Source organism: Chlorocebus sabaeus, chromosome 19, assembly GCF_047675955.1.
Source record: "Chlorocebus sabaeus isolate Y175 chromosome 19, mChlSab1.0.hap1, whole genome shotgun sequence".
NCBI classification, from domain to species: Eukaryota; Metazoa; Chordata; class Mammalia; order Primates; family Cercopithecidae; genus Chlorocebus; species Chlorocebus sabaeus.
The window spans coordinates 28,772,792-28,794,179 of NC_132922.1; the positions used below are offsets into that span (position 1 = coordinate 28,772,792).

Genomic DNA, 21,388 nt, shown 5'->3' on the forward strand with positions numbered 1-21,388 from the left:
GCCAGACCTGTCATATCCCCTCAGTCATGAGCTCAGGCAGGGCAAGAAATGATCCATAGTGAGATGGAGGTGGCACAGGTAGGATGGAGCAGGAGCAGAACCCAAGGGCACTGAATTCTGCACAAGCAGATTCTTCTCTGTTATTCCAGTGCCTCTTCCTGGGTTCACACTTCCATTGTCTGGTGGAGATGGGGCCTCCTGCACCAGGTTACTCGACAGCACCTGTCACCTGAAAGACTCCTGACCAGCTCTGTCCCATAATGGTATGACATGATCCTCCTGTGACCCATAGTGTCTAGTCACCACATTAAATATAAAAAGATACGAAAAATAAAATAAAAATAAATATGGCTAAATAGTATACTTTATTCTTGTGAATAAAGCAAAATACCATCATTTCCACGTGTTATCAACATGAAATTATTTATGAGATGAATTACATAGATTTTCATGGCTATTATTACTGTTATTTTTCTGGAGATCAATGATTTGGGGACTGTGTAGTTGATGGGGATGTGAATGAGTTTTCTGTTGACCAGAGTGGCCTGCAGTGGCTTTTGATGTGACAAGTGACCTGTTTTTTACCTAGCTCATCACATCTACGTATCTGGTTGGGATTGTAGAAAGGAGCACCATTTGGAGAAGATGTGGAGGGCAGAGGTGGGCAGTGTCGATCCTGCAGCTCGCCCTGTGGGTGGATCTGTGGTCCCTGCATGGGATGAGGCTGCTCCTGCCCTGGGTTTCCCTGCAGGGAGATCTGATTCCAACTTTCCCTCAACCCAGAGCACCTGAGTTGAGGCTCCCTTTTCATTCCATAAAAATTCAAGGAACAATCACGTTGGGCATTTGAACATTTACTCTGAAAATTTAGAACAGAAACCAGAGTGTTCAGTGTATAGTGGCCTCCTCAGGCCCCTGGTGGCCCATGTAGAAGCAGTTGGCCATCTTAGATGGGGTTCACTGGAAGCCGGCTCGGAGATGGAGATTTCCATGCACAGAAGATTTAGAAGAGAGTGAGGGAGGAAACACCGGGCAGAAGGAGACCCTGACTCATGGTGGGGTTGCCACTGAGGCCTCAGGCGTCCACATGGGGAGCTCTGGAGCTGGGAGGCCCTTCATTCAGTGGCATCTTAAAATGAGGCAGGGACTTGAGACCTTGGTTGATGAAACCGAACCCCTCTGAGGAGGGACATAGACTTGAGGCAGCTTTCTGCGAACAACAGCCCTTCCCAGTGAGGGCGCAGCTCTGAGCTGCTGGCTTCTCAGCAGTGCCAGTGGGTCACATGGAAGAGGGGATCTGGGCAGACTTCACAGTGTCCCCTCCTCTGGTTTGCTCTGTTGGGAATCACAGGCTGCCACACAGCCTCAGGCCCAGGACCTCAGCAGAGCTGGGCAACAGTTCTGGGGCCTGATCCAGACAGCTGGTCTAAGGACGGGCCCAGTCCCCACCATATGACCATGCAGGGGCAGGATGTGGACAGAGGTTGCCTCTGCCTGTCTTTCTACCCAGGGCCTCATTCTCAACTTACACAACAGCCCCAAGTCACCAGATGATTCTGGTCCTTCCAGGCCATGTCTCTGCCTGATGTATGCTCTGTAGAGACTCCTGGAGGGGGCTGGAGGGAAGGGCAGCCTGAAAGGCTCAGATCCAGATGAACTGGGCCAGATTCACTCATGGCTTTATCCACAGGCCTCCCGGGGCTGGAGCAAGAGGGTGGCAGAGGCTGGGAGGGTGTTTTGGTCTCACTTCCCCATCTGCCTGTGTCACTGTGGCATGTTTACTACTACTGTCCCACACCTGACAGTAATAGTCAGCCTCATCCCCGGCCTGGACCCCGCTGATGGTCAGGGTGGCGGTGTTCCCTGAGTTGGAGCCAGAGAATCGCTCAGGGATCCCTGAGGGCCGGTTGCTATCGCTATAGATGACCAGCACAGGGGCCTGCGCGGGCTTCTGCTGGTACCAGTGCACAACTTTACTTCCAATGTTGTCTCCCCCACAGGTGATCCTGGCCGTCTGTCCTGGGGACACTGACACCGAGCGTGGCTGAGTCACATCATAGGAGGCCGCAGAGCCTGCAAAGGAAAAGAAAGAAAAAAAGGAGGGGTTAACTTGCAGGTGAAAGACCCTTTTTGTGAAATCCCTGCCCTGCTGTCCGGACAAGCTCCAGAGAGTCTGTGAACCCTCAGCGTATCCCCCGCAATCAGCCCCAGTGCCAGTGGCCCATGGACTTTCCTGTTGCATGGAGCCTTTGAACGGAAAACCCACTACTCTCTCCTGGCAGGTGCGGCCCTCACACCCTCACGAGTCTGAGCAGAGTGTGGGGACATTTTAGCCCCACCAGCAGCCGACCCTACAGCAGGGTCATGACCATCCTGCCCACCACAGGCAGGGCCCTCCTGAGCTGAGTCAAGGCCACACTGCACCCAGATCCCTGGGGCTGGGTAGGTTCGTGAGACCCTGGGGGCAGCACCTGTGCAGTAAGCGAGGAGGCCGAGGAGGAGAAGGGTCCAGGCCATGGCTGAGGCACCGCCAATGCTGCTTCCTGAGGCCCAGGCTGGGCAGGTTCCTCCCAGGCCTCTCTTATCTTCTTACTGGAGAGAGCGGCCTGTGATGCAAATCAGCAGTCAGGGGCTGCTGCTGGAGGAGATCTGTGGTTTCCTGAGAAGGGCTCAGCCCCAAAGGAAACAGAAGGAGGAGGGATGGCCCCTGCTTACCCAACCCCTCCGCCCATGCGATTTTCCTTCACCCACTGGTCCCATGGTCTGGGCTCACATCTTTACCTAGGTTGTGCCCAGCCTTGCTCTTTGGCTGGATTGGTCATGGGAAAGCTCAGAGGTGACTTTCTCTATTTTCCAGGGGATATAAAGTCCTTTCTATGGGATAGAGTTTGGCTGTGGTTCAAGAGGTTGCCAGAGTCACAGTGGTGACAGGGGAATTATCTGGGGTCTACAGTCCCCTCATCCATTCCATCCTTGCTCAGGAGGGAGGTGGTTAGCTTTTTTCTGCTTCTCTAATAGTGTCCTGATTATAAATATTTTATGTCAGACATGAGACGTACAGTATAGGCGAAATCCATTTTGAAGTCACATTCCAGAGCCCAATGCAGGGACCCTTTTCATCTCCCTCAGGGGACAGCACAAGCCTTGGACATGTGCAGGTCCCACTCCAGGGCACAGCTCCTCTGTCCTAGAGGAGAATGCAATCCTTGGTTGCCAAGGGCACACAGAATTTTGGAAGATCCATGGGATGCAGTAAGTTTCCGCCTCAGCTGTGAGTTCCGTGCCTCAGCTGTGAGTCATAGGTGCTGTGCCTCAGTATCCCCAGGGTGCTGTCAGGACCAGGGACAGATCAGGAGGCGAAGGAAATTTTTGCTTCGTTAGAGAATGAGAGGGGGCTGCAAACTCCAAGACCCAGGAAATGAATGTTTATTATAACTAAGTTGTCTTCAGTTGCTGGGAAAATGTATCGATGTATACAAACTTCAGTCAACGAAAGATTAATGAGTAAGTGTTTTGTGCTCATAAGGAAATCAAGAAATGTGAATTGGCAGGTTCCCCAGGACAGAGTCGGGGAAGACCGAGGACAGTGGATGTTGAGGGGTAGCCAGGGAAGGAGAAGCCGCTGTGTCTGTAGGATAAGGGCTCCCCAAGAAAGGGCAGGGAAGTGGGACACATGTGAATACAGGATGGGATGACATGTGTGACTGTGAGACGGGGGCCATGGCGATGGGAAGAGGCAAAGTGCCTGAATGTGTGTCAGAAAAATAGGGATCATCTCCAAGAGTCAGATCTGAGAACCAGGAAGTCAGAATTTAAACATCGGTGTCAGGGACAAATACTATAAGAAAAGAGGAACCTCATTCCCTCCGGATCTCAGGTCATGGTCGCTGACCCTCCCAGCATGTCAGCATCTCTGTGATGCCAGGCCCACCCCATCCAGAGGTGTTTTTGCCAGGTTACTCTCTGCTGCCCCCTCGTGGCCACCTACGCTGGCTACTGGAGGCTCAGGGTCCTCCTGGGTACAGGTGTAGCTTCAGATTCTGCTGCTCAAGTCCCTGATTCCTTCATTCATGGACTGCTGACCTCACGGAAGAAATTCCTCTTCTTTGTGTGGCCCCTTCCTGCCTCAAGACTCAGCACAAGGCGCTTAAGATTCCTGATGGAAATACAAACACTTCATGTAGTAGTGGAGGTTTCAGGTTCTTTCTCAGGCTCCTTGCACGTCTCTCTGGGTGGTGGGTGGTCCTGAAGGGGGACTGAGGCTTGGAACTGAGGGATGCAGGACTCACGTGTGGCTTTGACTGGGTCTGGATACAAATACAGGGCCAGCGTGGGTTGCTGGTGACTCCTGCAATAAAACAGAGACAGAAGCTCATTCATCCAGCAAATATTTCCCCCTGATCCACTCTGTCCGGGCAAGACAGCTTTTTAGGAATTCAGCATGAGGAAGACACAGTCCTTGCTCTGAGGAGTTTCCTGTCCTATTCCTGGGTCAATGCAGCAACCAGTGCGTGGGTCCAGACCAGGTCCCAGGCCCTCCCTAGTTCACCTGGCCCTGAAGACACTCAGGGGAGTTGGTCCTGGTCACTCCCCTGTACCCCTGATGCCCACCAGTCAGCCCTGTGGGGACCCCCCCCTGCTGCCTGTGTGTCTGGGTCTGGGCCAGCTTTCTGGGGCCCCACTGGGTCACTCAGCCCTGCTTTCCCTGAAGTTTTAGAACTTTGCTGACCCAGAAGCAGAGAATTCAGGGAGTGCACTTGACAAGGAAAGGAAGGGCCTGTGAGAGGGAGTGACAAAGTCAAGGCCACTGGGGAAGGAAGAAAGAAGAGCAGGACCAAGGAAGTCCTAGACCCACAGTGATGAGCTCTTCTGAGTGTCCTGGGACCCGCCTGAACTTGGGAAGGGGACATGGGAAAATCCTGAGCCAAATTTTTGAGGTCCTGATGCAAATAGCTTCCCCTCGTCAGTTCCTCCAGCTGCCTGTGGGGAGTGCAGCTCTACCTGGACGTGGAGTCAGTCAGGGCCTGGGTGGGCAGCCGGCTCCCTGCCCTCATTGGATCATTAGAAGACTCAAAGGACGTTACTCCAGATTTTAAACAAACATAGGCCTTTTACCTGACACATTTTTAACATAATGTTTAAGGATTAGGGATCCCCTATAGAAATGATCTATCTATGTTAGTATTTTATTATGTCAATTAATGAGTTGTAGATATATTAATACAATAGTATTTCTCGGTGCTTTTTTGAGCAGAGTATCATTTTCTTTTCCATTTTTCCCATTTCCATGAGGTATGGGCACAAATACAAGCCATGAGCATTGATTTGGGAAGGCTCTGCTTTTCCTGTTCAATACGTCTCAAACCTGACATGCTTACCTTATGCAGGTGTCCTAAAGTGTATCAGGAGAAACATCGGTTGAAGCAGTAGGCAGAAAAATGTCACCTATGGTATGATTTTACCCAAGAGCCACACAAGGTATTTTCTCATGGGGCAAATAGATGATGGTCACACGCAGGTGACCTTGCACAAGTGTGACTGAGTCATTCCAGGTAAGATATGAGCTGAGCAAGTTTGCTTCCCAGTGACCAAGGTGGCTTCTGTCCCACTCACCGCTCTGAGAAGCTCCCTTTTTGCTCCTGGTTCTTCCTGCTGGGAAGATGCTCTTTTCTGGGGGAAATGCAGAGTTCGGGCTGTCATGGGAGAAAGAATGGACCTTGTCTGTGGGCTTTGAACCTCCTGGACTCACAGGTCCTTATTCTTCTCTGGATGCAAAATTATCAGGGAGCAGAATAACAGAGCAACGGCCCCTTACCTGCCCCAGGTTGTGCTGAAAAGGGTTTCCTAGTGCAAATCTCCCAGACGGTCTCCAGGAGCCTGACACTGGCTGAGTCAGTCCTCACTGAGGCCCAAGCAGCAGGGAAATGTGTGAAGCTTCCCTCTTGTGTCGTGGTACATCCAAAGATTGAGTTTTCTTTGAAATCCCAAAATCCTGTCTCTTGAAATTCGGAGCCTTGCAGAGGCGTGTTCACTGCTTCAAGTGGTGGAAAGGTCTCCAGAGGGATGAGTTCCTGCATCCATCTGCACTTTCAAAAGTCTGTAATTTAGAGGTCAGGCATGTTTGTAGAGCAAAAGCTCCAATAAAGTAGGTGTAGAAGAGTGTGTTAGACAAGCAAGGGAGACGGTGAGAGAGACCATGAAAGCTTCCCAATCCCCTTCACCTCTAACCCACGTGGTCCACATCTCCCAGGAACATACAGCTGAGGGAGCATGGACAGCAGAGACTGAGAGCTGGAAATTCCATGTTTAGAGCCACAGGTTTCTTCATCTTCCTGTTCCACCAGCAAATCTAATCCTCTTATGCACATCAGAGATAAGGTGTCCTCAGCCACCGTCTATCCTTCTATGTGACTGAGGGTCCAACAGCTATGAATGACTTTTTTCTTGAGAATCAAATTTGGATGTAGACTCAGCAGGGGACACGGTCCTCCCAAGCACAGGGATCATTCACAGTGAGCAGCACAGAATCTGCCCCGTGGGCACACTGTGCACGGCTCCACAGCACACCCAGCTTAGCCCTACTGTGTGGAAACAGTCCTGCTGCCAACAGTGAACCCTGTCATCACGGGGGGTACTTTTTACAAAACTCTTCACAAGACTTGACAAAGGATCCTGGTTTAGAAATGCTGCCTGAAGACACCTGACCATCAAATATGAACATGAAGTTTGAGGATTCTCCCTGGCAACAAAATAACAGCTTCAATAGACATTCCTGGAAAACTGGAAATGTGTGACTTTGGACCAGACAGGAGATCACTGTTAATCAAAGAAAGAGTGAGAGAGACGGACAGTTGAATTGTAGCATACAGGACAGAGAAAATGGTGCTTAGTACATAATTCTTCCCTTTTTAACAGTTCTATGCTTTCAAAATTAAACTAGTATTACCTTGCTTCCAGAGTATGCAATATTTTTATTATGGTAAAATAAACGTAACAAAATGTTTCATCCTTTTATTCGTTTTTAAGTGTGTAATTAAGTGGCAGTTAGCCCAGTAAAAGTTTTGTGCAAACATCACTACTATCCAACATCAGAGCTTTTTCATCAGTGCGCACAAAACCTCTGTATCTATTAGGCAGCTACTTTAGAAACTTTGGACATTGTGGACAAAATGACGAGTCTGTGATAAAAAGAAAATCCCAAGGATGAACCAAAGACGGTGTTAGCACTTCAACCCCAGCTTCTGCAAAATCTCAGTACAGTAGCAGGTGTTCCTCATCCGGGAACCCAGATGAGACGCAGTCCCTGGGGCCTTTTCTGGGCTGTTTCTTCCCAAGGAGCAGAGGAATTTCAACAGGACTGTGGCCTCTGAAACAGCTCTCTCCTCTCTGACAGTACGTGTGATTACTTCTGGGGTCCTCATTTTCAGTTTACTGAACTGATCTCTACAATAGTTGAAGGATCCTGGAAGATGAATTTGGATTTGTACAGATCCAGACAGGCAACAGTGGCATTTGCAGTATCTGTGCCAGATGGGGATCTCCTGGAACAGAATGCTATGGCTGCAGGTGCACAGTTACACCATGGAAGCAGATACTGAGGTCTTGTCTATTCCCCTCAGAGACTAGGATCAGAATCAGTGTGCATTCATGTGGGATGGACAACCGTATACATTCACACTTTTTCTGCCGAGCATCATTAGCTCTACCTTCCCTGTCATGATATCATTATGGGAGTTCAGACCATCTGGACATCAGAGTTGAATCTCACATGTACATGATGGGCTCGGCCTATTGGAAGGTTTTGGGAGATCCATGCACTTTTGAGAGTGGGAAATAAACTAAGATGCTTCCTCCTCCATATTAGCTGAAATTGGGAGTTTAGATGTCTGGAGCAGCTGAGACTCTCCTATAAAATAAAGAACGTGTTATTCTATCCTTCACCTCCCCCCAGGAAGAAAGACACAAGGTCTATAAAGGTCGAGTGGTAGCATATTTTACACTCTGGGAAGGGGCTCCAACCCATATATGAGGAGCCATAAATATCACCCATTGTTTTCCAGGCCCAGAGCACTGAGGCTCTGCAGCAGGTGCAGGCAGGGTTGTGAGTATCCTGCTGTTGGGGCCTGAGAATCCAGCTGACTCTACTGTGGGAACTGAAACCTCCTGCACATGGCAAACCCCACTGGAGAATCCCAATGTAGACTCCTGGGGTTTTGGAAGAAGGTCATGTCATGTGCAGTAGAGCATTACTTCCCTTTCTAAAAACAGCTCTTTTTGTCTTACTGGGCCCTGGGAAAGACAGGATAACACTGGACATCAAACGACCATGTTGCCAGAACTGCCAGATCCCCCCATCTGTGAGCTCAGACAGGCCAGCAGTGATCTCTGGTGAGATAGACGTGACACATCTAGGACAGAGCAGGGTCAGGGCTCCAGGACTCAGTCACCTGCATAAACAGCTGGTCTACATTCGTGTTCTCATTTCTCTTCCACCAGTGCCTCTCCCTGGCTTCACACATATGTCTTACGGGTGGAGATGGGGCTGAAGCAGGTTACTCCACAGCACCTGTCATGTTAAGGGTAAGATGAGACCAGCATTGTACAATCATAACATGATGTGAGTCTCTTGCGAATCCTACTGTCTAGTCACCATATTAGACATAAAAAGGTAAATCAGTTTCAATAATATACTGTATTTAACACAGTGTGAAAAATAATTTTACACATGAACACAATCTAAAATTATTTATGAGATATTTTATAGACATTTTCATAGCTACTGTTACCATTGTTATTTTGGGGAGATTCTTTATGTTGGGATTATGTGGTTGATGGAGGTTTGAAGGAGTCCGATTAACAAGGGTGACCTGTGCTGGCTTCGTAAGTGTCAACTTTGATAAGCTGAAGGAGGGGTGAAAGCATGATTGTTTGTACAGGATGTGTAGGGTGGAGGTGGGCAGCGTCCATCCTACAGCTGCCTCTGTGGGTGCATCTCTGATCTCTGCATGTGGTGAGGGTTCTCCACTTTCAGTGGATTCCTTGCAGGAGGATCAGACTCCACCTCTCCTTCAGGATTCCTAGAACCTTGTATGTCAGGCTTCATTTTCATTTTCTAAGAAGACAAGGAACACTCAGATGTAAATGGGCATTTGGATGCTCACAATGGAAATTTGGTAAATTTGCTGGTGTTTCCACCTCAGGTCTATGGTAGTTCATTTTGGTGACAACTGGCCATCTTAGTTTGGGTTCCCTGGAAGTAGACTCTGAGATAAGGATGTGCATGCACAGAAGATCTGGAAGGAGTGAGGGAGGCATCACCCGCAGAAGGAGACCCTGACCCACAGCAGGGTTGCAGCGGAGGCCTCAGGCATCCACGATGGAAAGTCTGGAGCTGGAAGACCTTTCAGTGTCATCCTGTATTAAGGCAGGGCCTTGGGTTCTTGGCTCACGCAGTCATCAAATCAAAACTCTCAAAACTGGGCCTAAATATGAGGAAGGAAGTTTTCTGGAACTAATAGCACTTCCCAGTGAGGGCACAGTTCTGAGCTCCTAGAAGCTCCCAGCAGTTGAGGGTGGGTGAGCTCAGAAAAGGGTATTGAGGCTGATCCCACAGTGTCCCCTCCTCTGCTTTTCTTGTTCAAGTTCCCAGGCTGCCATGGAAGCCTGGAACCTCAGGTGTTGAGCTGAGGTGGACAGCTTTGGGGACTGATGTAGGCTGTTTGGAAGAAGTGACCCAATCACCATCATGTGGAAATCTAAGGTCAAGTGATGGTTCTCTACATCTCTCTCATCTTCCATCCAGTTCTTATTTCCCCAAATCACTCAAAAGGCCTAAAAACACCATAAATTCTGATTATAGCAGCCCTGAATCCACTCCTGATCCACCCTCTCCAGAGCCAACCTGGTTGGCTGGACAAAAGGATGGCCTGGAGGTCTCAGATCCAGTAGAACTTGGCCAGACCTGCTCATGGCTTGGTCCACAGTTTTCCTGGTGCTGGAGGAATAACATGACACAGATGAAAAAGGGGTTTGTGTCTCACTTCTCCATCTGCCTGTGTCACTGTGGGATTGTTCTCATCCCCAGAAAAACAGTAATAGTCAGCCTTGTCTTCGCTCAGGGTGCTGCTGATGGTCAGGGTGGTCGTGTCCCCTGAGGTGGACCCAGAGAATCGCTCAGGGATTCCAGAGGGTCACTTACTATCTTCATATATCAGCAGCACAGGGGCCTGGCCGGGCTTCTGCTGGTACCAGTCGGCATAATTTTCCTTCAGTACATCTCCAGAGCAGGTGATCCTGGCTGTCTGTCCTGGGGACACTGACACCGAGGGTGGCTGTGTCAGCTCATAGGAGGCAACAGAGTCTGCAGGAGAGGACAAGAGAGGGGGCTTGAAGATAATAAACCCATTCCAGTGGTGTCACCCTGGGGCTCTGCCTGGGCTGAGCTCAGGGTTCAGGGCAGGACAAGCTCAGAGGTCTAAGAGGGCTGAGCCTGGGGCAGGGCCTGGGGGCAGCACCTGTGTAGAGGGTGAGGAGCGGGAGCAGGAGTGTGGTCCAGGCCATGGTGAGACACCCAGAGCTCTGCCTCCTGAGCCTGCAGCACAGCTGGGCTCCCCAGTCCTCTCTTATTTCCTCTCAGTTCCACTGGAGCAGTGCATCCTTGGTGTTTATGCAAATTTACTTCTGTAGGACTCCTCATGGTGGGATATCCCTCAAGCCAGCTCTGGGGCAGCACAAGAAACTAAGAAAGAAGGAGTGAGTCCCCAAATTCCTTCATCTGCTTCTCTAGTCAGAAAATCAGCTTTGGCCTCCAAGGCCCGTGATCACAGTCACCTGCCTGGGTATTGACAACATGGTCGCTGTCTCAAACCTCTGTGTCATGTGGTCTGTCCTAGGCTGCATTGAGCAAGGCTGTGGACCTTCCAGGAGCCTGGCTTGGGGCTGAGCTGGGCCCTGCTGAGAGATCATTGATGACACCTGACTCAGCAGCAAGTGCACCAAAGATGCGTCATCTTTCTCCTCTTTCATCTCCGCTCCGGATGCCCCAGAATCTCTTGGTCCCATCCTGGTAATTTTATGTACATGATGTACTGTGTCCTTAGGACACTTATTAATCATTACCGTTGGAAGAGTTTTGTCATTTGAGCGAACACACACATTGTGGATGCATCCCAATCCCTAGTCTCATTTGACACGTGCTGCTGCTCTTTCCGTGGTATCCCCCAACCCCGCAGTGGACCAGCAATTGCGATCCTCAGCTCTTCCTTTATTTATTCACTTTTTCTCATCAACGTTTTATGTAAACTTGCGAAAAGAACCAGATAATCACACTGTACTGAAAATCTAATTTTTGGCCCCATGGTCTCTCTGAGGGTCTCCGGGTCATGGTCTCTGCACAGGACATGAGCTCCAGGTGTGTGTTCAGTAGTTCCTCCAGCCATGCAGATCCTGTCACTGATAAAGGACAGCCCTGTGGTGAGAGCTGTGGACTGGGGCAGGTGAGAATCGCCTTTCCTCTGGAAAGTGTCTTCTCAAGGAGGTTGGGGATGCCCCATGCAGAGACCAGAGCCCTGATCGCCCCACCCCACCCACCTGAGACTCCCCTGAGCACAGGAGCTGCCCCCTGAGTCAGAGTCCACCTGGAGCTGGAAGGAGAGGCAGAGGGAGGAGGGGTCGCTTGTCTCTGGAAGTGCCCAGGACAGAGGGTTCAGCTCCCCAGGGCACTGCTGGACAGGGAGGGATGAGGCCCTGAGAGTGGCAGGAGGCTCAGGCAGTCATCCTGGGTGAAGGACTTGGGCTCTGGGAGCCCCATCCCTTCAAACTTTGCCCCTTCCAGAGCACCTGGACCTCTGGACATCTCCCAGGGATCACATCCTTGTGGGAGCTGCCCAGGCTGACCCCTGGGCCCAGACTCCTCCAGCGGCATTTCCCAGGCAAAATTCTAACTGTGCCTGGCCTCCTGCCAGTGTCTTGGGGTGACGATTTGTGTGCTTAACTCTCAGAACGTGGTTACTGCAGCCCGAGGGGGTACGGTGCACTGTCCCGACTTCCGGGCTGAGGACTGATTCTCCGACATCTGTTGAACCCCAGGCTGGCCTCCCTCTTAGGTTCCACCTGGGCAGCCCCAGCCTGTCTCCTGGTTGCTCCTGGATGCTGCTCTGCTACCCCCTGCTGGTGGATGTGACTCACACCAGCAGCTTCCCTCCAGGTGAGGTGTAGCACCTGTCACCTCAGAGGCTGTGGACCAGGGAGTCCAGCCTCATTCTGCGTCAGCGTGACCCCATCTGCCTTGCTTGGCACAGAGAGGTCACATACACTTGCAGGGAGGTGGGGTAAGTGGAATTGCTATAATGATGTCCCAGGTTTGAAATGCCCTACAACAGTGGTTTGGTTGTCAGGACTAATTAGAGTGAGGCAACCGAAGCTCTTCTGCAAAGCTTTCAACGTCCAGAGATAGATGTATGCCATATCTTCAACGATTCAGATTTCCTATACACTTAGGAAGCAAACGGGTGCACCTCCCACCTAATAAGAGCAGCTGTGGTTCACTGCGATCACCCCATGTTTCTGGCACTGCAGCTTAGTTGTAAACTAACATCATCATCGTTGGCATGATTAGTTTCATGTTTGTTTATTTCATTCCACACCTCTTAGAGTTTGTGCCAGGAGGATTTCTTCACTAGCCTGATCTGTCTTCCTGACAAAACTGGGATTCTCCTGCTTATTCTCAGATGGGGACCGCTGTTCCCACCATACAGAAAACAGGCACTTTTTGACCACCTTTCTTGGGATTCCTGCAGAGGAATGATGAGAGGTTCCACGTCTGAGGCCCATTGGAGCCCATTCAAGGATACCCCCTCATCAGACTTTAACTAATATGCCTTTTGTTGCTTTTCTGTCATGTAATTTTGAATTAAGAAAAAAGATTTTTAAGTTCAGTATAAGCTTCCCCAATTCACAGGAAGTGATACTCAGGTCCCAAGAGACTAACTGGCTGAGGAGAAGAGAGAGCAGTGGTGGCAAGTCCAGGAGTTGACACAGGTGTCCTGAGTTCTGAACTTGGGACCTTGGGGGCAGAGCTTGACCAGGGTGGGGAGGAAGGGGCATGAGGGCGAGGCAGGCAGCAGGACTGTGTCTCACAAGCACACTGCCATTCCCCGTCATGGTCTGGCCATCCTGAGAAGCCCACTTCAGCCTGCGGAAGGTGGGGGCTGTACCCCAGGTTAGAACTGGAGCATCAGTGGGGATTGAGGGCTGTTTTGGGTGTAGGACCTGGCCTGGCACCTGCTGGTTCTCTCTGCACTTTTGCCTGCTCCAGTCTCTCCTGAGAAGGTGGTGGACAGGTGTCTCATGCCCACCTCTCCTGGGGGCTGCTGAGTCTGTAGGAGACCACAGAACCTGTGGGTTGAGGAGACTTTGGGACTCATTCTCAGAGAACCATCTCCTGAAGCATCACCTGGGCTTAGGGCCCTGTGGGGACTTATCCGGGAGCAGCATCTGTGCAGAGTGAGGAAAGGTGACAGGTGAGGGGCTCAGGCTATGGGGAAATGTCCCAGAGCTTTGTATCTGAAACCCATAGCTGAGGCCATTTTCCTCAGGCCTTCTCCACACTCTCAAAGGTACCCACGAAAATGCTCCCTCCATCACGCTGGACTGGAGAGAGCTCGGAGGCTCCAGTGTGGGAGTCACGGGTTTGGTTCGTGTGGGATTATTCTTCTCATATCTCATAGGGGAGGGATTATTTGAACAAACTCAAAGGAACTACAAGAATCCCATACCCATGGTTGTCTGTGAAGCTCACAGGGTGGGAAGGTGTCTCCGTGTTGCCAGGGCCCTGGCCATTGTTGTGTCTCAGTCCCCCTTCTGCTGCTTTGTCAGGACCAGACCCGGGTGTATATGTGGCCCACCCTGAGGAAGGTTCTATATGAGCATAACAACAGTTAATGACCCTTACTCAGCACTGACTATGGCCTGTGCCTTGCCTGTTTCTGGGCCCTGCCCCCACGAACTCATTGAACCCAGAAGCACATCTGAGGGAGGAGGTAAGTGAGGAAAATAGAAAAGTTTTGAATTTGGGACATTTGATACTTGAGGCATTCCTTGGCAACACCAGCAAGCACATGTACACACAAGCACACACACTCAGACACAAGCATATGCATTTACACACAGGCACACACATCAACACACAGGCATATGCATTTACACACATGCATACACATGGCACTGTTTTGTGCACAGGTAAAAAGGGAGCACAGCCTTCATCCTGCTGTCCTGTTCTGTGGGCTTTCTGTTGCAGGCACCTGAATGAGTTCTGAGAGACTTCACCAGGATGTGTCCCAGCAGAACTGCAGCAAAACCACTTTGTCTTGTCCAATTCTGTCATGTATGTTACACTCCTACTTGCCTTCCTAGACCTGGCCTTGCTTGGGACTTCCTGGTGCTGGGAGGAGATGTCCAGTTCTGCAGAAACAGTCAGGACAATCTGCTCGAGATTGACAATTAGTTTTTGACCTGTGGCATGGACAGGTCTTGGGTCAGAGCTGAGGCCTGAGGCAGGTGAGAAGCCCCATCCCTCTGGAGAGTGTCTCCTCAATGAGGCTGGTGACGCCTCATGCAGGGACCAGGGCCCCAAATGCCTCACCCCACCCACCTGAGACTCCCCTGAGTACAGGCCCTGCCCTTGACTCATAGTCTGCCTGGATTAGTAAGGAGAGGCAGAGGGAGGGTAGGGAGGGTGTATCTGGAAGTGCCCAAGATAGAGGGCTCAGCTCCCAAGGATGCCGCTGGACAGTGAGGGACGAGGCCCTGAGAGTGGCAGGAGGTTCAGGCAGCCATCCTGGGTGAAGAACTCGGGCCCTGGGAGCCCCATCACCTCACACTGTGTACCCTCCTAGAGCACCTCGACCTCGGGACGTCTCCCAGGGAATCCCCTTCCTGAGGAAGCTGCCCAAGTTGATACCTGGGTTCAGCCTCCTCCAGGTGCATTTCCCAGGTGAGGCCTTCACTGTGCCAGGCTTCCGTCAGTATTCTGAGCTGACACCGTGTGAGTCTGACCCTCGGAACATGGTCACTGCAGCCCGAGGGGATAGGATGAACTGTCTTCACTTTCAGTCTGAAGACCGATTCTTGGACACTTGTTGAACCCCAGGCTGGCCTTCTTCTTTGCCCCAGCTGGGCGGCCCCAGCCTCTCTCCTGACTGCTCCTGGCTGCAGTTCTGCTGCCCCCAGCTGGTGGAGGAGACTCAGCCCAGGAGATTTTTTCCTTCCAGGTGACCCAACAGCACCGGTCGCCTCAGAAGTTGAGGACCAGAGAGTCCAGCTCCATTCTGTGCCAGTGTGACCCAATCTGCCCTGCTCAGCCCAGTACAGAGAGGTCACACCTGCAGTGCAGTGGGGTGGGGCAGGTGAAATTGCTATAAAAGTGTCTCAGGGTTGAAATGCTCTCCTCTAATGGGTTTGTTCGGTCAGGACTAATTAGAGAGTCAACTGAAGCTCTTCTGCAATACTTTGGAAGTCCAGAGAGACGTGCATGCCATCCTACAGGGACCCAGGCCTTCTATGCACTAAGGAAGCAAAGTGGTGCACCTCCCACCCAGTAAGAGCAGCTATGACTCACTGCCATCACCTGATGTTTCTGGTTCTGCAGCTTAGTTATGAGCTAACATCACCATCGTCGGCTTATTAATTTCATATTTATCTTTATTTAATTTCACACCTCTCAGAGCTTGTGCCGGGAGGATTTCTACTTTAGCCTGGTCTGTCTTGCTGATGAAACTGGGACTCTGCTGCTTATACTCAGTTCGGGAACGTAGTTGGCATCATACAGAAGGAAAGCTCTTTTGAGTCCCTTTCTTGGAACCCTGCAGAGGAAAGACAAGAAGTTCCATGGCTGAAGCCCATTGGAGCCCATTAAATGACATCCCCACAGCAGGCTTTAATTCACATGACTCATTGTTTTTCTATCTTGTAATTTCGAATGAAGAAAAGAGCTTCTTCACTTCAGTATAAGCCTCCTCACTTCACAGCAGGTCACACTGAGGCCAAAAGAGACTAAGTGGCTCAGGAGAACAGAGAGCAGTGGGGGCAAATCCAGGAGCTGACCCAGGTGTCCTGAATTCTGAACCTGGGCCCTCTGAGGTGGAGCTTAACCAGGGTAAGGAGGGAGGGGGCGTGAGGGCCAGGCAGGCAGCATGGCTGTGTCCCATGGACACACTTCCATCTCCCATCATGGCCTGGGCATCCTGAGAAGCCCCCTTCAGTCTGCAGAATGTGGGGGCTGTACGCAGGCTAGAGCTGGAGAATCTGTGGAGAGTGGGGGCTGCTTTGGATGCAGGGCCTGGCCTGGCTCCTGCTGGTTCTCTCTGCACTGTTGCCTGCTCCACTGTCTCCTGAGAAGGTGGGGACAGGTGTCTCATGGCCAACTCTCCTGGGGGTAGCTGAGTCTTTAGGAGACCACAGAGGATTCAGGTTACGGAGGCTTTGGGACTCATTCTCAGGATCCCATCTCCTGAAGCATCACCTGGGCTGAGCTCAGGGTAAGGACTAGGCTTAGGGTCCTGTGGGGGCTTAGCCTGGGGCAGCATCTGTGCAAAGAGTAAGGAGAGGTAGCAGGTGATGGGCTGAGGCCAGGGGGAGACATCCTGGAGTTTTATCTCTGGAACCCATAGCCAAGGCTGGTTCCCATCATATTCCCAAAAGTTCCCATGAAAATGCTCCCTCCATCTCACTGGATTGCAGAGAACTCGACAGGCTTCAGTGTGGGCTTCGTGGGTTTGGTTCATGTCGAATTCTTTTTCTTCTCATATCTCATATGGAAGTGATTGTCACTGCTTATTTGAACAATCTTGAAGGAATGACGGGAATCACAGCCTGGTGTCAGGACACAAGTCAGGAATCTTAGGAAGGTTTTGGTCTTACTTCCTCATTGCTTGGGATGTGTGGGACAGCAATAATGATCAGTCTCACTGCTGGGATCCCAGGGAGTCTCAAAGAAGCTCACTTATCAGACTTGAAGCCTGAGAATCAGTTTTTTGTCTTAGTTTTAATCTTTGACCCCACACCTCGGCTGTGTGGGGCTCTACTCTGTTTCTGGTGGAACCAGGAGACAAAATTATTACCCCCAATGTTGCCGCAGATTCAGCAAAACAGATGATGACTGACTGCCAGGTGTCCATGAAGTGGAGGGAGACTGAGTCAGAGCAGTCAGGACCCCAGTCCTGAGGAGAGGGACAAATGTGGAGATGAGCAAGTGCGTGGCCAAACCTCAGGGTGCTATGGCTTTGATCTTTGTCTCCTCTAAATCTTATGTTGAAGTTGGATCCCCAGTGTTGGAGGTGGGAACTAATGGGAGCTTTTAGGGTAATGGGAGTGGATCTCTCATGAATAGTTTAATGCCCTCACTTGGGGTGAGTGAATTCCCATTGTTTCCACAAGAGCTAGTTATTTAAAAGAGTCTGGCATCTTCCCCTTCTCTCTTGCTTCCTCTCCCCCCATTGACCTCAGCACACACTGGCTCCCTTTCACCTTTCGCCATGACTGGAAATTGCCTGAGGTCTTCAGCAAGAGCAGGTGCCACACCTTGAACTTTACAGCCATTGGAACTGTGAGCCAAAGAAACCTTTTATTTTCTCTATAAATTACCCAATCTTGGGTACTTCTTTATAATAACAGAAAAGGATCTAAGACACAAGGGGAGGAGTGAGAAGTGACCTGTGCTTCTCAAAATGTGCTCTCCTTGTGTGAGTCTCCCCTGTGGCTTGAGTGAGGTAGGTGAATAAGAGCTAAGCCACTCAAAGTGTGATCCTTGGAGGACCAGCAGCATCAGCCTCACCTGGGAGTTGCTGGACACAGAGAATTTGGGGCCACATCCAGAACTGCTGAGGCTGCATCTGCATCTTAACCAGACCCCTCAGGGGCTTGTATGTCCACTAGAATCTCTGCTCTAAGCCACAATGAAAAATCTCACTTCCTCTACTTTTGACAACAAGCCCTTGTGTCCCAAAGTCCTTCCGAGGCCACCTGGGTCTGGTGCTTAAGAGGCCTGGACTCATCAAACTGAGTTTGATTCACGTGCTTGACCCCATCATGATATGCAAAAAAAAAAAAAAAAAAAAAAAAAAAAATTAAAAATGGGCATTTTTACAATTCACATGGGTGGTGTGTTGAGGAGGAGAAAATATTTTAATGAGATATCCAAAGAGAAATACATGGCTTATGCCATTTTTTTTTTTTGTTCTCACTCAGCTCCAATAAGTCTTATTTCTCAGACATATTATGTTCTGTTCTGTGTTCCAACCGCCATGTGTTTTTCTCTTTGAAAGCTTTCCTGTGTATATCCCTATTCTTCACCCAAAACCTGCGTAAATGCTACCTATCCTATCAGTTCCCCGTACTCACCACTTGTCAAGGAAGTGGTCTCTGACCATTAGAACATTTGGAAATACAGAATTGGAATCTTTTAGTGTTTTTTTTTGTTTTTGTTTTTATTTTTGTTTTTTTCCAATGGAGTCAAATTAGTTCTGCTGTTGACAGTAGTTGTTATCATTTTAAATGTTTACATTGTAAATGGTGCTGTAAGTCCATATGGAGTATCCCCAAAGTTGATCCTTGGGCCACAAAGACTTTTTTTTTTTTTTTTTTTTGAGACGGAGTCTCGCTCTGTCGCCCAGGCTGGAGTGCAGTGGCGCAATCTCGGCTCACTGCAAGCTCCGCCTCCCGGGTTCACGCCATTCTCCTGCCTCAGCCTCCCGAGTAGCTGGGACTACAGGCGCCCGCCACTGCGCCCGGTTAATTTTTTTCTATTTTTTAGTAGAGACGGGGTTTCACCATGGTCTCAATCTCCTGACCTTGTGATCCGCCCGCCTCGGCCTCCCAAAGTGCTGGGATTACAGGCGTGAGCCACCGCGCCCGGCCCACAAAGACTTTTTTTTTTTTTTTTTTTTTTTTTGAGACGGAGTCTCGCTTTGTGGCCCAGGCTGGAGTGCAGTGGCCAGATCTCAGCTCACTGCAAGCTCCGCTTCCTGGGTTTACGCCATTCTCCTGCCTCAGCCTCCCTAGTACCTGGGACTACAGGCGCCCGCCACCTCGCCCAGCTAGTTTTTTGTAGTTTTTAGTAGAGATGGGGTTTCACCATGTTAGCCAGGATGGTCTCGATCTCCTGACCTCGTGATCCGCCCGTCTCGGCCTCCCAAAGTGCTGGGATTACAGGCTTGAGCCACCGCGCCCGGCCCAAAGACTTTTTTAAAGCTTTTTTTTTTTTCTTTAATTTAAGTGAGATGAGGGTTCATTCATCTGCGGCCCAGGCTAATCTCAAACTCCTGGGATCAAGTGATTCACCCATCTTAGCCTTCCAAAGAGCTGGGATTACAGGCATGAGCCACCGTGTAAGGCCACAAAGACTAAAATTCTTCTTATCTGATAATTTTTAAAAAGTTTACCAAATCCTAAAAAATGAAGAGTACTGAACTATTTGTGAAAAGGCACAATATTAAGCAAAACAGGAAACTCAAAAATAAAACTGTAACCAGATAACATTTTTCTGTTTGATAAGTTGGCAAAAATTTACACTTTCAACAGTGTACTCTGAACAAGTAATTCCGGCTGGCATTGTAAATTGGTAGAATCCCTCTGGAGGGGAATCTGACAACAGTGGGTGAAAATTACTAGCACACATTTTTCTGACCCACAATTTCACTTTCAGAAATGAACCCTATGGTCATATTCACACAGGAACTCAAAGGAGGCTGCATACGGATGTTCGCTGCACTGTTATTTAAGATCAAGTTTGTGGCGATAACCATTAGAATGTAGTTGGCTAAAATTCTACCCACAGTGTGGGAGATGGTGAAGCATTTAGGGTGGAGACATTCCTGAGAAAAGCAGTGACTCCATCAATCAGGCAGCTCCTTGTCACTGTCCCTGCATTTGAAGAGCTAGGAAGAGTTGCATATTCAGGGACCATAGCACACAAACGTTAGGAAGCTGTCCCTGTCCTGGATGAGAAACCACAGGGCAGGTTTCCTTTTGGACTTCATGGTGGGAAAGGAGAGGAGCTGAGAGAGAAGAATTCTCAAGGCCGTATTGCAGGAAGCCCCTTGCACAGGGTGAGGAAGCATCTTCAGAGCAAGGAGGAAGCCTGAGAGCCCAGGGCAGGTTTTGGTCTCAGTTCCCCATGAACTTGGACCACTGTGGAAAGTGTTGCTGCCTGCATATGAGCTGCAGTAATAATCAGCCTCGTCCTCAGCCTGGAGCCCAGAGATGGTCAGGGAGGCCGTGTTGCCAGACTTGGAGCCAGAGAAGCGATCAGAGACCCCTGAGGGCCGATTACTGACACCATAAATCATGAGTTTGGGGGCTGTGCCTGGGTGCTGCTGGTACCAGGAGACATAGTTATAACCACCGATGTCACTGCTGGTTCCAGTGCAGGAGATGGTGACCGACTGTCCAGGAGACCCAGACACTGAGCGAGGCTGAGTCGGGGCAGACTGAGCCCAGGATCCTGGAAAGAGGGAGAAACACACTCCAGTGAGTCAGTGCTGGGCCCAGGTGAGCCTGAGGAGCAGGAGACCAAGCATCAGCCCAGAGGACCCAGAAGCCCCTTCCCTGGAGGTGTCACCTGTGCCCTGAGTGAGGAGGGTGAGGAGGAGCAGAGCCCGGGCCATGGTGGAGACGTCCTGAGAGCGCTGCCTCCTGAGATCCCAGTACTGGGCCTGCCCCCAGCCCTGTGTTATCTCCTCTGCCTCAGAGGAGGGCGGGGCCTCCATGCAAATCCGCCCCCTGAGCTCTCCTCACCCCACCCTCACCTGGGCCTGAGTTCAGAGGCTTTTGCTTCCCTGGACAGTGGGGTTCAGCTGAGGAGACTAAAGTCCTTGTTTGTCTATTCTGATGGCAGGAACTTAATTTTTTTGTACCTGATTTCCTCAGGAGAGAAAGATCTGCTGAAATCCCTTACCTGAGTGAGCTCCTGGCCCTCAGGGTCTCTGCTGTGAGGTGCCTGTGTATCTGTGACCCTCCAGGCCTGGACACACCCTGCAGTGCCCTCCGCTTGGCACCCACCTCCAGGCCGTTTCTCCTGTCAGGAAATGGGGGTACCCACCTGGTGGACCCCTCTGCTGGGTATCGTTGGTCCCTGGTCTCCCCAGCTGCAGCCTCATCCCATCCCCACCCCCACGCTTTGTGCTGATGCATCTGCAGCATCGAATCCCTGGAGCACATCAGCCGCCCCAGGCAGTGCACCCACACCCACACGGGCACATGTGGGAGGGACCCCGTGGAGGGAACAGGAGCACCCACCAGGTCCACAGTCCTGAGCCTGAGTCCATTGCTCCCAATGCTGCCCTTCCCACTCATCAGCAGACGACGTGTCCTTCCCACCATCTGGTTCTCAGCC

General features: G+C 50.6%; 3 gene segments (V, D, J or C); all 3 read right to left on the reverse strand.

Moving 5' to 3' along the window:
* The window catches only part of LOC119618181 (immunoglobulin lambda-1 light chain-like), a 384,505-nt gene that overhangs the window by 317,544 nt on the left and 45,573 nt on the right, over window positions 1-21,388 (reverse strand).
* LOC140709132 (immunoglobulin lambda variable 3-21-like) lies at window positions 1,484-2,631 on the reverse strand. The segment is given in 2 exon segments: window positions 1,484-2,073; window positions 2,472-2,631. Coding segments are annotated over 2 exon segments (447 nt in total).
* On the reverse strand, window positions 18,954-20,712 carry LOC140709133 (immunoglobulin lambda variable 2-14-like). The segment is given in 2 exon segments: window positions 18,954-20,497; window positions 20,615-20,712. Coding segments are annotated over 2 exon segments (594 nt in total).